Source organism: Chaetodon auriga, chromosome 20 (assembly GCF_051107435.1).
Source record: "Chaetodon auriga isolate fChaAug3 chromosome 20, fChaAug3.hap1, whole genome shotgun sequence".
NCBI lineage: Eukaryota > Metazoa > Chordata > Actinopteri > Chaetodontiformes > Chaetodontidae > Chaetodon > Chaetodon auriga.
In genome coordinates, this window is record NC_135093.1 from 14,813,531 (window position 1) to 14,828,324 (window position 14,794).

Here is a 14,794-nt window from a genome sequence, read left to right on the forward strand (position 1 = left end):
CAAAAGACACTGTATCACTTCAAATACAGATGTAGCTGTATAAAGCTTTTTATAGTTGTTTTTAGGTTTAATAGTGAGCTGAAGTTGTACTTACACTTTGGTTGAACATGTCGGTCTCGTGCCGAAGGGTGGTGTACTGACACAGATGCTGCCTGATCATCTCCACCCGCTCCACCTCCAGCCGCTCCAGCTCCTGCGGGGAGGAGAACAGTTTGGGAGGGCTGAGTCAGAGAGAAGTCTCTCCACTTCCATCTGTCTACGCCGAGCAGAAACAACGGTCTGCAACGCTAACAGCTAACGCTAACAGGGGACTTAGAAATGATTAAACAAGATGTAAAACGAGCCTGAACGCTTTCAAGACGTCTAAACAAATGTAAAGATGCAGAGGGAGCCCTGATGCATATTTGTGGTTGAGTATGAGCACACATGAGCATGTGTATGTACATAGAAATAATAATAAAGATAAAAAAGTAAAATCACTTAGATATGTATGTGTGAAATCTTACTTATTCTAATAGTTATACAGTATATTATGTCATTATGTTGTGTTTCGTTTGTTATTATTTGGCACTGGTAGTTTCTTTACACAGTGTTATGCTTTGTGTCTGCCATAAAAGATGATGATTTCTTACCAGACTTGTGGTGACCATCTCCTCGAACCATTTGGACTGACACTGGTTATAGAGGTCGACACAGCGCATCAGATCGTCTCCTGTTAGAGGGAAGGAGGAGAAAACGATCAAAGGCTTTTTAAACGGAAATCAATGCGCACAAAGGACTCTGAATAAATAGTACAGTGCAGAATTCCTCCACTAGATGGTGCCACGAGCCAACCATTCCCCCATATCTGATGCTTCACTGTGACAGACATGCAGTACTTGTTCCACCTCACTCAGCTGATAGGATTACCCCAAACAGTGCAGACAATCTGGACTGATAATGGATTTCATTATGATACCATGGGCAATGATAAAGGGAAGGGTCTAATCTGTCTTCCATTAATGTTGCAGTCTGTATCCTGGCGACAACAAAAACAAACACTAATCATCTGTGAGATTAAATCAGAGAGGAAACGATGCTGATCACTCAGCAGATGACTCCCCATCGGCTACAGTCAATGTCTGCTCATACACCTGCTACTTCACATTAATATTGCACTCTTCTTTTAGATAAAGGAAATCCCCCCAATAAGGGCCCTTCAGAGGGTTCCAACAGGTCCACTTTCACTGTTTCCTGCCACCTACAGTGCTAACAGTTGTGCAGTTTTCCAAGCCATGTCTGATGGTAAATGATCATGTGTGGTCCTAGGTCCAGGCCTCTCAATCAATCAGCAATTTCAACAGGTCTGGAGCTCCAATCAGAGCTTTGTTGTAGGTAAGACCAAGAAGGGAATCACCGTCTTCTTATGTAGCCAGCTAGCTGCCTAGCTACATTCAAAAAGAGCAGCAAACAAATGGCCACAAATCAGGTTAAAGCGTGCATCAGAGTAGCACATTGCTCATTCAACATTTATTCCTTGGCACTATTTGCTTAAAATCTATACAAGACTTGTTCTCTATGTACACCTACTTTCATGTACTAGGCATAACAGATCAGTGTTTATCATGACTATTTCTTATGTCTATCCTGTGAATTGTTCTTAAAACTGCGTGTACATACAATGAAGTGAAGATAAATGGCAAGAAAACGCAAAAGAGCTGCTGTTTATGCTACAGATAAGCTGATAAATTCCCTTTTAACATAAAAACCAAAAGTAACGAACCCCATGAAAGGGTGATCATGGCCATAAGTAGCTGGCATAAAGATGTGAGGAAATTGCTGATATATGGAAACATAAATGAGCCGATGCCGTGCGCAGCCCATTGCAGCGAGTGTGTGAACCAATAATGAGTCTTTGTTATGAGCATACAGATGCTGCGCTTTAGTTGTTTTGGCATCAGCCACCTCTCTGCTTCCCTCACACTGCAGTCATCATCACTGGCAGCCAGACGCTATGAGCACCGTCAACAACTGCTGCTGTTTTTCTCCCTGGTTGCATAAGCAGCACGGAGGAGGGATGACTGTGTGTGTGTGCGTGCGTGTGTGTGTGTGAGATGAGAGCCAGTCTGGATGGAGGATTCGTACTTGTGTGTGACAGCATGCGGCCGTGCCTGGTTGAGTCATGACATCACACTCCGGCGGAGAGTCTACATCTGTTTGCTCTTAGCCAGTCACTTTCGTCAGGTCGCACACCTATTAAAGACTTTTACAAAGCAATCCGGCTGCTGCGGCTAATGCTACTCCTCCGCCACGCCTCTTTTTCCCCTCGCAGCCGTCTAACATGCACACTGTAAGTGTTTTCACTGTTTTCACAGCTGACCGGGTAAGTACAGATCCTGTGATGCAAGGGAGACAATGATGTGCGTACAATCTCCATTCCTTGCTCACGTTCAGTAGAGACTGATGAACCTGTCACGTCGAGGCGACACGGAGGCTGTGCTAGTGGCTGCTCAGAGCGCTGAAAGGTTGTCACGTCAATCAAATGTGGGCAACAGTTCTAAGGTCTGGAATCAGGTTAGGGTGAACACACGTACTTATTTAACAAGCTTACACGGGGCTGAGCCATAGGTCGAAAAGTTTTTATCGTATAAATAAAGTCACTCTTTCTGTTGAGTTTAAGGAATCCCTGAAGCTTAAACTTCCCTCTTTGTAGATTCAGATCATTAAACTAACCAAGAATTATTGGATCTACAAACAGAAATAAATCCTACAAAATCAACTGAATAGCAGACAGTATAACAAACTGTAACATTCTGGCAGGTTGTTCCTCTGAGAGCCTGGGACGAGTCTAATTACTGATGTTTGAAACTCCACACTTGGACTCTGTGTGCATTTTTGGTTTTAACAACATACATCACACGCACCAGTCTGTTTTGGGTCGAGCTTTAAGTAACCTGTAAATTGCTAAAGTATTGCCGTACCACCGATGCTCTTACCTCGAGGTCAAGGTTATATATATCTATCTAGAAATGTTCTAATGTTCTCATCGAGGACATGACTCTTTCACATGTTGGTATTGATTCTATCACCACAACCTGAGCCCACTGTGACCATTACAGGATAATGCTAAATACTAAGGTGCAGTGTCACAGCAGCACGAGCAGAGAGGAGCCATTAGCGCAGAAATCAGTTTGACTTTGTGGGATGGATGTTTCTTGCAGTTAGATTGTTAATGTGCATGTGTGTGTGTGTGCATCTCCCTGAAGGACTCTGGAGTTAGTCCACACCCACGCCTCTCTGTCAGTCTGGTGTGAACACAGTCTAGTCCAGCAGGGAATGTTTCTGACCCCCCCCCCCCCCCATGCCTCTATTTAAAAAAAACTACCAGTCTGGCTCGAAGTGCTGATAAAGCTCATGAGTCATGTAAAAAGACAAACGGCATCTCGGTTCGCAGCCAATCTCAAGTGACCGCACCGATGAAGGGCTAAAGAAACACTGGATGAGGACACGGAGTCATGTCCAGAAAGTTAACCATTTACAGGACTGACTGAGTTCTGCTGTCGGTGGAGTCTCATTTGTAGCTGGACTGAGACAGAAACCACTGCTGACCATCCTCACATGATCTCTGACGATGCAGAGTCCTGCATCTGGTGCTGGGGGACTTTTATGATTTTAATGATGAAATCCAGACCCACATATTTGCTATACAGAGCAGTGCTGCGGTCCAAACACTATTTTCTTTGCTCACTGGATTTAGTAATTCAGCTTAAATAACATAAATGTTGGTGCAAAGTGATTTAGAGGTAAAGACAAACATGGGCCTGTCTAACACATGTTGACTTGTCTGACCAGACTGTAATGAAATGCATGGTCCCCAGAGGATGGAAGGTTGGTGATGGAGTGCCTATTTGCAGGGATGACCAACAGCTTTCACAGCAGCTAGCTTGGAGCATAGTACTTTACACCAGCTCTCCAAACTAGTCGGCTAATTATCAGTTAGCAAACTCGCTAGCTTGGTCACCAAAGGGACAATAAGTCACACAGTTGACACGGTTTTAAAAGATATATTTGTCAGCAGATGCTAGAACAGGTTCTCCATTTTGGACTGCCTGGTTCTCTGTTCACTCAAAGGACGGCACTGGCAAAACAGTTTGCTGTTGATCACCAGTGCCACGGTTACCCAAAGTTGAGCATGACTCAGAGGATTTGTGCTTCATATGCAGATATGCAGAAAGTTTGGTGTAGCTGAGCTGTTAGCTGTGTTGCTCCTTTAGCGGCTGAAACATGTTTTTTTTTTTTTTTTATCATCACACAGTAGTTGCTTTACTTGTTTACAGAGCTGCTAACCTCAGAAGAATTTGATTACATTCTAGGTTTTCACTGTGCAGAAGTGTTTTTAAGAGCCTCTCCATCTACAGAAAAATCTGGGGAAACACTTGAAAGCTTGGATTTTTTAAATCTTTTATCTCAGTTAAAACTGACCAACATCAGCAATGACACCCTATGTTTTACGACATATGAGAGCCTGCTGGGCGGCGCTCCTCCTGTCTTAAACAACAAACAGTTGAGTGAGACGTGACCCCACAGCGGCCCTGCAGTTTGACCTCTGACCCCCGGCTCTGACCTGCTTGTGTGGATTTCCTGCGGGCCTTCTTGATGTCTTCTTCAATCTTGTTGCTCAGTTTGATCTCCAGCTGCTGAGTCTTCAGCTCCAGCTCTTTCTGCCTGTCAGCCAGAGCTTTCCGGGCCTGCCGCAGATAAGGGACCCAAGTCAGAGACATGCTCAGATCTCACTGCTGCACATAAAGAAAACTTTTTATCCTAAAGCTGCCCTCTTATTATGCTACTTTTAGCACATGGGCTGCTTTTAAGTTTCAAGAAAGGAAACCTTTTCTTTAACAGACATGTAGTGTTCTGGAAACAAACATCACTCTAATTAAAGTCCTAAAAGTTTGCAGCTGTTATAATGTTACAGTCTGCTTCCATTCATCACAGTGATAATGCAGTCTCCTACAAACTTTCTCAGCAGTCATCCATCTCCTAGTGTTAAAGCTGTCTCCTGTCAGCCGACATGACCAGTATCTTATTTCCTGTCCCGCTTTAAATGCTCAATACTCCGTCAGATGGGTTTAAAGAGAAACTGTTTTGTCCCTTCGCAGAGCAAACGCTGCTCACATGACAGATGACGTGAGAGAGATTTGCAGTTGCCTTCGGGCTTGAGGTCATTACTTTTCATTGTACATATACAAAAAGCAGGAAACATTCCAGGGATGGGAAACAGCCGCCTGCTTATGAAAGAGACGTGGAATTTTAATCACCAGCGAGGTGATTCCTGAAATTCGGCTGCTGCCAAGTAGAAGGACAGAGCAGCGTTACCCTCGAGTCGCCGCGCTCGTCCTTCTATCTGTGTGTGTTTGTGTGTACCTTCTCCACGGCTGCATAGCGGCCGACCAACTGCTTCCGCAGGTCAGCGATATGATGGTCGAACCTCTTCATGTCCTTTTTGAAGTTCTCCCTGAAGGTGAGAAAAGGCTTCTCCACTTCACTCTGGAGCTGCTCAAACAGAAAACAATAACAGTTCAACACTTTTCAGCACAAGATAATGAAAGGCTAGAGCCATAACTGGAGAGGGTGCGCTAGAGTGAGAGGTGATGCGTCTTGTAAGGGCGAGTCCTCCTAAGAACTTTATGAAATGAGGTTTAAGAGTGTCAAGAGAGTTGTTTTGTTCAGGACTTAAAGGAGCATTAGCTAAAAGTCACACATTCAAACTGAAAATGTGTGTGCAGTTGATGTCAGTGTTTGATTTTAGCAGATTTTCTTGCAGAAACACATTCTTAAAGGATGAAATGGCTTCCTTTAGTGCTGTTTTTAATTCCTCCCTACTCAGAATGAGAGGGTAACCTTTCTGCAATGTCACAAGTCAGTGATAAGTTTAGCATTGCTCATGTTAAAATGCTAACCTTAGCGGCTGTAACAGCATTGACGAACACAATCTCACCTTACGCAACAAGCTAATCATTAATGTCACGTTATTTATCCAAGAGTGATGAAATGGTTTCACTGTATCTATCATCGCAATTTGAGCCACAGGTCAAATAAAAACTAAAAAACTTTTATTGGACTGAATAGGGTTCCATCTTGGAAAACAACGTCCAGTTCATCCAGTGCATCCATGCTTCACTCTGGAGACTGGACAGCCTGCCCTCTTCCCATTGCCTCACAGGTCCCGTGTTCCTCTGAATGAGGCCTGCAGTCGGACTCTTTTGGCGAATGCAGACCAAAGCTTTGTATTTTGAGGTAAAACATTGTCAGTTTGAGCTTGTTCAGCTGGCAGGCTCACGCTGATTCTGAAATAATGTCGGAGGCCAGAGCTGCGTTCGGCGCCTTAGTCTATCACATTCAGCTGAACGGTGAGGAGAACCAGTTTGCAACAGGACAAATATAGAAAAAGAATGTCTCGGAAATGTCATTTCCACTCAATTCTATTGTTTTTCCCACGTCAGTCTCTGGCGGGATAGAAAAAAATGATTATGGTGTAGCATACAGCTGAATTTCAATTCGGTGTCACTCAGCCATAATGTGCTGTGTTCACTGCCCGGAAACATGCACAACTTTTGATTACTTTTAGATTCCCGATATCTGAAAAGAACAAGTCTGTCAGTAAGCTTTAAGTGTCGAACGGCAATATAAATATAAACTCTGCATGCATATAAAGTGGTGTTGAAGTAAAATGAGTTCTTTTTCCAGCAGAAAGTCATGAAAAGAATTATAATATTTAAACTTCAGTCGTGATAAAGTTAAGAAAATCACTTAATCCCCCCTCTATATATCTGATTTAATTATCCAAAAACAATAATTAGCTGCATGCCCTGTAGTTGCTTTCAGCATTATGTCATCATCCTGACACACTTGGGTTAGTTATGATTAGAAACGGTTTGATTTTTCGGAGCCAAACAACAACCAGAACATCAGATATCAAAACTGCTTCGCTTCTCTTTCAGACTCTTAAGGTAAATGGCGTGCAGTCTAAAAAACTCACTGCTCCACGAATGGGACAAGATAACGTTATTTTTGAAATGAGTAACTTGTGAGTAGCAAGGCCCTAAGTGGTTATTTGATCCTAATAAGCGATGCGGTGCTCTGGCCCAGCCGTCAGTGATGAATGAGATCTGCAGCTCCCTCCTGCAGTCAAACTGGAAACCATCACTCAGAGTTCATTTCCACTCGAATCCTTCCGTCTCCTACACGAACCTGGAGCTGCGCCGCACATCTGTGCATCTCTGGAGGATAACATCACCGCCTCCATTTCCTCCGTCAGTCCAGCTGTAATCCTGGCCTCTATCTCTCGTCTTCCCTCTCTTAACTCTCAAGACAAACTCATCCAGCACTTGCACTTCCCAACCCTAAAACCCTAAAAAGAGCAGCAAAAGCCAGCAGCAGAGACGAAATCTTGAGCCGGGTTCTTTGGCTGAGATCAAACTTTCAGTCTTCCTCATTAGGAGGGAGTCACGACGAGAGTGAAAAGACGGCGGGTGATGAATGTTGATTCAGAGCCTCAGTGTCATATGTGTGTGCTTCAGCCCACAGAGCCATCATGAAGCCCTTTACTGTATCTAATTACATTTGAAGGCAGTCTGTCTGCCTAGTGAGTCACGTGCTGTAGGCTGCAGAGCCCACAGTCAATATGGAATCATATTCTGAACAACCCCCATTCCAAAGAAGTTGGAATGCTGTGAAAAACATAAATGAAAACAGAATCCAATCATTTGCAAACGAAGCCAAAGCAGTAATGTCCTCAATCCAGTCATGTGCTCACACAGTGGCGAACCTCGCTCCATCCTTGCTTGTGAACGGCTGAGCCTTGACTGGATCTCATGGTCATGATGTGACAAATCCACATTAAAGTCAGAATCCGGTTTATTACCACACATGTAGGTTTTCACATTTAAGGATAACATGAGCGTCATGATGTGCTCATTATGTAAAGATAGTTATGTCAAGAGACATTTTCTATACAATATGCAAAGCAGCACGAGGGATGATGGGATGTGGGTGGATTTTCTATTTTTTCCTTTTTTGCTCTTGTACAGTATGTCAATCAACTGTAGTAACACTTCAATCTGCGTAAATGCTGTGGAAAGCCAATAAAACGTTAGCGCCCGACAAACGAGGTTTCACAAATTTTGTAACAAATTGAAATCATTACACGAGCATCAGACAGTAGCTCACATTTACATTTCACTGCACCCAGAAGTAAAGTTAAATTTAGAGATGCTAAAAATGCAGCGTTATCAGTGAACACAAATAGATCAATTTTGCTTGAGGCAGCGCAAATTGAAGCAAAGATGTGTCAATATTTCACCTTGAGAAAAACATTCCTACCCCCAGTATCCTGACACTTTATGTCTCCAATTCATGGGCATGCACAGACAAGAATACAAAGAGAAGAAAGAAGAGAAAGAGGTCCTTGGTGACAAACACAGCACACGCCACACACACGTGTGGCTAGTGTCTACGCTGCTAACTAGTTATAGCTAATGTCTGTACAGCCGCTACACTGGTGGATTTCAGCAGTCCAAAGCAATTCACATTCAATCTTTACGGATATGCATGAACATAACTTCAGGTATGGGCTGATTAGAGGTGGAGAAAAATATGATGAATTACCTTTGAGGAGAACTTTAGGTGAACCTCAGCTTCATCTGCCAGGCTCTTCTTCAGCTGAGCCCAAGCCTCCCCCAGAGTCCTGAGAACAGATAAGAAGGAGAGTGAGGGAGAGTGTGTGTGCGTGTTTAATATCCTCCACAAGAAAAGACCACACACACTTCTGCATAAAGACATGCAGGGAGGGCCGAAAGTGTCGAGGAACACATGCACAGATGGGGTTCAACAGCAGAGCCAGTGCAAAAGTTCACGGATACACAAGTAACCAGTAAATCTAGAGAGCTGAGCTGAGGTCCACAGCCAGTTCAACAGATGATCAGGATGTATGGGACATGACATATGGCTCAGGTTACTCCTGGAAAGTTCAGCTTTCTAACACAGCTGGGGGCAGTAACGCCGAGAGGGCTTGCATTGTTTTGCAGATAAGCCTTGAAATTAAGTTAGCAAAGGCACATTACATAATAATTACACACCACTTTTTATTAGGCCACACATTTGTTTGGATTTGAAGAAAGTGGATGATTCATAACGAGCCCTGACAGAAGTGGAATGAGGCAGAAAGCCTCTTCATATTTCTTCAAGCTGAGGACTGTTAAACAATCACCCAGCAGGCAGGCAGTCACAGCCACAAGGCTTCGGGTCCAGGACCGACAGTCTTTATGGGTAAGCGGGTTACTTCAAAGCGTCGCTCTGAATGGAAGACATGTGTGGAATTCCCTCAGACTGACATCCAAAACATTCCTGACACCGTCAGAGTAAAGTCTAGCACCTGCAGCTCCAACGCCATCACAAACGGGTCAGCTTCAGTGTCACACATGCACACTTGAGCGTTCAGTTGTGCTTTCCTGCTTTGAATCTAAACCCAGACATTCACACGCGCACATCCAATACAAGGGTTTTAATGCCAATGTTTACTTCTTGAGTTCAGGTTTTGTCTTCAATGCCAAAATTTAAAGTCACTGCTCTGGCTCTGTAGCGAAATACTGACGATCCCCTCCGGCTCTGGTTGGTATGAACAGCAAATGTAACCACTAAAGCCACGATAAATCTTTAAGCAATCCCACCCTGCTACCCCTCCCATCAAATCAGACAAATATTCTCTCCTAAACTGATGCTCCATTGGTTAACACTGTCCTTAACAGTGTCAAACATCCTGTTTCTCCAGGAGTTCAACATCAGGCAGATGAAGAGGATCTTTCAAGGTGTCTTTAATTAGGTTAACTTGAGTCAGGCAGTTAGCCCTTTGTTTCTAGCTCATGCTTCCAAGCTGCAAAAGTTGCACCACTCCAAACACCCAGCAAATTACATCTGGCACGTCACTGCAGTCTTACAGTCCCTGGTGAAAACAATCACTTATCAACAAAATGCACTCCCCGCCCCCGACTCTACAGAACTGATACAGTGACATTGGTAGCAATAAAAAGTGGTCACACGCCTCACAGCCACGTCTCTACCAAACAAATGGCAAATTCAGGAATAAATAGACGGCTGGTTCTAGGCTGCGGCTGCTCGGACAGTAGGAACTGACCAACAAAACAGCGATTGTCCTGTCTGACAACAGAGCTGGCCTGAGGGAGAGCATAATGAAAGTATTGTGTTGCACTTTTCTGGGTGTGGGCAGACTGAGCCGGCTGGCATAATCTGGATTCTATATAGGACAATTCCATCCCACTCCAGCCCTCTATTACCATGCTAATATGAAGGGGGGTTATCTTATGTGCACGTAAACAGTGCAGGGGAGGGTAAGCCTCGCTAAGCCTTGTGTTCAGGCTGCCTCATTTGCACCGCAGAGTGCGCCCACTTTCTTGGTCTGATATAATTGCTTGGAGTGGAAAATAAAGTGTACACACACTAATCATTTCTGTGAGGCTGATGTGAGCTGACGTAAACTTGTGCTGGATTGAGAATGATTGATTCGTATATGCGGAGAATATCCACTGACGTGCCAAGATTTATGTTAAGTTCCCTCAAATTACATTTCACACAATATGGAAAAGATTACATTACAATAACATTCAGCTAAAAGGGCCAATGAGGTTGAGTAGTTTAATTAAAAATGTCCCACTCACTCTTAACTGCATGAATTCCATTTATTCTGATCTGACCTTAATTTACAAATGATTGGCAGGTAAGTTGAATATATCACTTGGCCTCTTGAAACTGTTCCCTTTGAAAGTTATGTTGGAGCTTGTGATGCTTGGAGGGACATTTTGTCACACTACTACACACTCTCTCCACGTCCTTGTGGGCTCTCTTAATAAAGATGAGTTTAATAACGCTGCCGTAGGTGGCATCCGTACAAATCCCAGCTTCTTCTCTTTGTGGGTGTCTTGAGCTGGCCGTACCTCTCTGAGCTTCCTGTTAGTTTACTTTGCATGTTCCTGCGTCCCCTCGGAGAATCAGACAAAGACTTGCCCTCAGCGTGATATTCCCTCTGTTGTCAAACTGGAGAAAGAAGGAGTGGCTGCAAACTCTCCCTGCAGGGTCTCCCTGTATTCGCTTTCCCCTACAACCCCCAACACACACAGCTAAACGCCTGCCTCCTCAAATCTCACCGCCCTCATCTTCACTCTTATCCCCCCCCTCCTTTACTTCTGCACCTCCTCTCCTCTCTCCCTCTGCTCTCTCTTAATAGCTGAAGTATGCTGCAGGACAGAGATCAAAGCGTCTAGTGATTTACAGGAAGGCCATACTGTTTCACAGCATCACTGACAGGGCCTCCAGACCCAGACTCACGCCGGGATGCCTCGCCTGGTTGGCTGGCTCGCTCGCTGAGGAGCTGTCTGCCCGACTGACTAATTGGCTGTCTAATTCAACATTAGCGTTTATTTTCACTGACCAGAATCAATCAGAACAGACTTTAATGCTAGATTATGTAACTTAGACAAAACAATGTCTTCCTCATGAAAACTTGAATTCATGTACAACAGACCACATTCTTGATTAGTTCAACACACTCAGGGGTTTTGCTGCTATGGCCTTGCTTGACCAGTAGTTAATGATGGCTAATGTTGCTAATGTTAACAAACTTTTTGCTCATGTCAGCGTTCTCCACATCCACCAGAGTTTAAAATTCTTCCCAGCCAGTACTAAATGCAGACTGGGAGCAGCCCAATCAAGCTAACAAGTGACAAGTTACCACTTCAGCAGCCAACTGTGATGTCAGCTTTAACATCAGTCAATTACTGTTGAGAAGGTTCTGTAGACGTATGATGCAAGAGATAATGGACCATGTTCACATGGCAGCATCTCATGGTAAAACAACATACTGATAACCCATTAGATACCGTTTAAGTGACGTTGGATGTAATCTGTAGGAACATTACACAGAAATACTGAGCATAATGTCACATAACGTTACTGACTTAACATTTCAGCGGTTTGGTGAAGAGACAGTAAGACAGTGAATGTTACATTGCAAGCTTGATTGCATCCAGGCTTAAATAAATGTGACCAAGATGTGTTGATATTTCAGAATTAATTCAGAAATTTCCTTGATATCAGCATTTTAGCTTCTGCCCTGTGGCCTTTTTTTTTAAGTCTAGTTATTATTTTCTTTTAATGGTGCTCCTTTTGCACAGTGGACATTGTTACACACAGTTGCTTTAAATGGAAAAAAGCAGCTTGGTCCATATCTGCTGCTACATACTTGAACTTAGTTTGCAACTATAGTTACTGTAGAGTTATTTTAGTCTTTCAATTATATTTTCAGATGAATTGTTTATGATCAGCTCATTACTCTCATTGTTTCAAAGTAATGTTTCTTTCTAGACATTTCTATACTATGTGCCCATGTTGCCAATCATCTGACACTGAATCTCTTCCAGCTTCATGACTGTTGTTTTGCAACTGACCCTGACCTTTGACCTTGTTGGGAAGACATATGCCCTCTATGGTGCAATAAAGTACCATTTTAATGTTATTACAAAATCTGCCCTGAGACGAAGGAGCCCAAAAACACATAATTTACAGCCTCCTCATCTCCAAAGCAGCTGCATAGTGGAAAGACTTCTTTTCCAAGTATTGACGTGTACTTTCTTTGCTTTTTTTTTTTTTTATTTTTATTTTTTTATGTTGATTCACATCTTCCATGCAGCCATGTGTGCGACAAGCTACTCTTCAGTGACAGGGGGTCTGTCTCGCTCCTGAAAATGCTTCATGTAGGAGGGTCACTCACCCTTCTTCCTGGCTTGCTAGAGGGATCTGGGAGAGCTTTGAGAGATTCTTGGCATACTCCTCTTCTATCTTTATCCTGAGAGGGAAGTAGAGAGTTTCATTACCACACAGTCTTTATGCAATGTGACTGTTTCCATGTGCATTTTCTGTGTTGTGCAACACAGTGATGTACATGAATGAGCACAAAAAAGGGAAATGGTTTGTTTTAATGACAACTGCATGGTTTTCATGGCAACCATGTGTGACACCAACTGGTCTTTACTAAGCCTGGTCCTAACTGTTGTTAAGACCAGTCTTCAAAATGGATTTTGTGTCAATTGCACCAAATGAGCTCAAGCCTAGTCTTAACTATGTCCGGTCTTAGTGATGCACGACCACGTGGATGGTCACGCAACTATGGCTACTGCCTAGGAGAGTGCGTTGCTAGGATACATTATTAACAATCTTCCAATGTCTTGCTAATTTGCAGTTAATTATTCTTACTTTGCATCAATGTTATGGGGGGTCAAAGAAAAAAAGAAAAGGCAATTTCATTCACATTGAGATAAGACTATTAATAGAGCTTTACAGCCAGCACAGGAGACCGCTGATGGCCAAGCAGTCCACAGTAATAACAAACAGAAGAAGCCGTAAATGGAGGCCATAAACGATTGTTCAGATAAAACAGATGGACAGATATTTGTGAGTACTCTGACTGTTTAAGCCTATTTCACCACTGAATTAGTAACTGCTACACCCTCAGACACATTCGTGCAAGTTTGAGCGTTGTTGAGTTAGGAGGATCTGAATAAACTTTGCAAAGTGGCTACAGAATATTCTCAATCATTCATGGCAAATTCGGCATTAAAAGCAATACACTGAGTCATTTCTTTCCTTGTAAAAGAACACTGTCAGTTTGTCGCGGCATCGCTGTATCGACCTGTTGACGCCTCCGTGTCTAAAGTGCGCCGTAGCTGCAATAAGCAGGTGTTTGTGAACACACTGTTTCAACTGATTTCACAATTTATACCATATTTATGAAAGATTTACAACAGGTCTTAGCAAGAATAAGGCCTCAGTCTGGATGATGCAACCGCAGTATCTATTAGGTCGGACTTTGAACGCCAAGTTGGGACAGACTTATCTTAAGCCCAGGCGTAAGCCCTGCTGGTGATAGTGGCCCCTGCGGATGAAGTGTGTGAACAAAAAGGGGGGAGGGCTGATGATGAAGCTGATACCTTTCTCGTATGAACTCGGCCATCTCTTTCTGCATCTGTTTCCCCTTCAGCTGTTTCTGCAGCAAGACCTCAAATCCTGTGATGCAGCCATTGCCCTGGGTATCCCTCTTATCAGTCTGCAAGATAAACAGAGGAAGCACCCGAGACACACATTGAACAAACACTTAACAGCAAACATGAGAAAATCACACCTTGACCGACTAGCACACAGACATACAACACCGTCCACGTGCTCCCTCAAATAAAGAAGTAATGGAGCAACATCAGATGAAGGCTGAATTAACTACATGCACTTACTTAATTGCATGTACACAAACTAATAACAAAGCTCAAAAACTCACATTAGTCCTGAGAACCAGGACTAGACCAAAACCAGAAGGTCTGAGAATTGCATGATTCATCAAAACTGACTTATTTTCCCAAAACCCGCCACTCCCTGGCTCTAGCGTCCACTTTTACCCAATCCTTCTGTCTTTCCACTGTACTGTCACCTCTGTGTGTATGACCACATTGTGTTGGCCCCACACACCACACCTGGCACAGATTACACTGCGGGGGTGGAAGATGTCCGAACGGAGCAGCAGAGGCCAGCTGGCTCACTGTCCTCCAGCCAGCTACATGTAAAGTATGATCCTCCCGCGCTGTCTGGTGGATCTTATTAGAGCCTATGCTGATTCTCAGCGTGTAGCGAAGGCAGTATGAGATAAATATGGAGTCATGTTGAAAGATGAAAAGGATCTGGTGTTGTTTTTGCTCAC

The 14,794-nt window shown here is 43.6% G+C and overlaps 1 protein-coding gene across 2 annotated transcripts in view; it reads right to left on the reverse strand.

Moving 5' to 3' along the window:
• Nucleotides 1–14,794, reverse strand: part of gas7b (growth arrest-specific 7b) — a 48,423-nt gene that overhangs the window by 2,252 nt on the left and 31,377 nt on the right. For both annotated transcript variants that reach the window (XM_076759842.1, XM_076759843.1), the window contains exons 7-13: nt 14,037–14,152; nt 12,821–12,895; nt 8,647–8,725; nt 5,404–5,532; nt 4,604–4,727; nt 633–712; nt 95–193 (exon numbers count right to left, since the gene is read on the reverse strand). In XM_076759842.1, the coding sequence (XP_076615957.1) occupies nt 95–193; nt 633–712; nt 4,604–4,727; nt 5,404–5,532; nt 8,647–8,725; nt 12,821–12,895; nt 14,037–14,152 (702 nt within the window). The remainder of the gene's footprint in view (nt 1–94; nt 194–632; nt 713–4,603; nt 4,728–5,403; nt 5,533–8,646; nt 8,726–12,820; nt 12,896–14,036; nt 14,153–14,794) is intronic.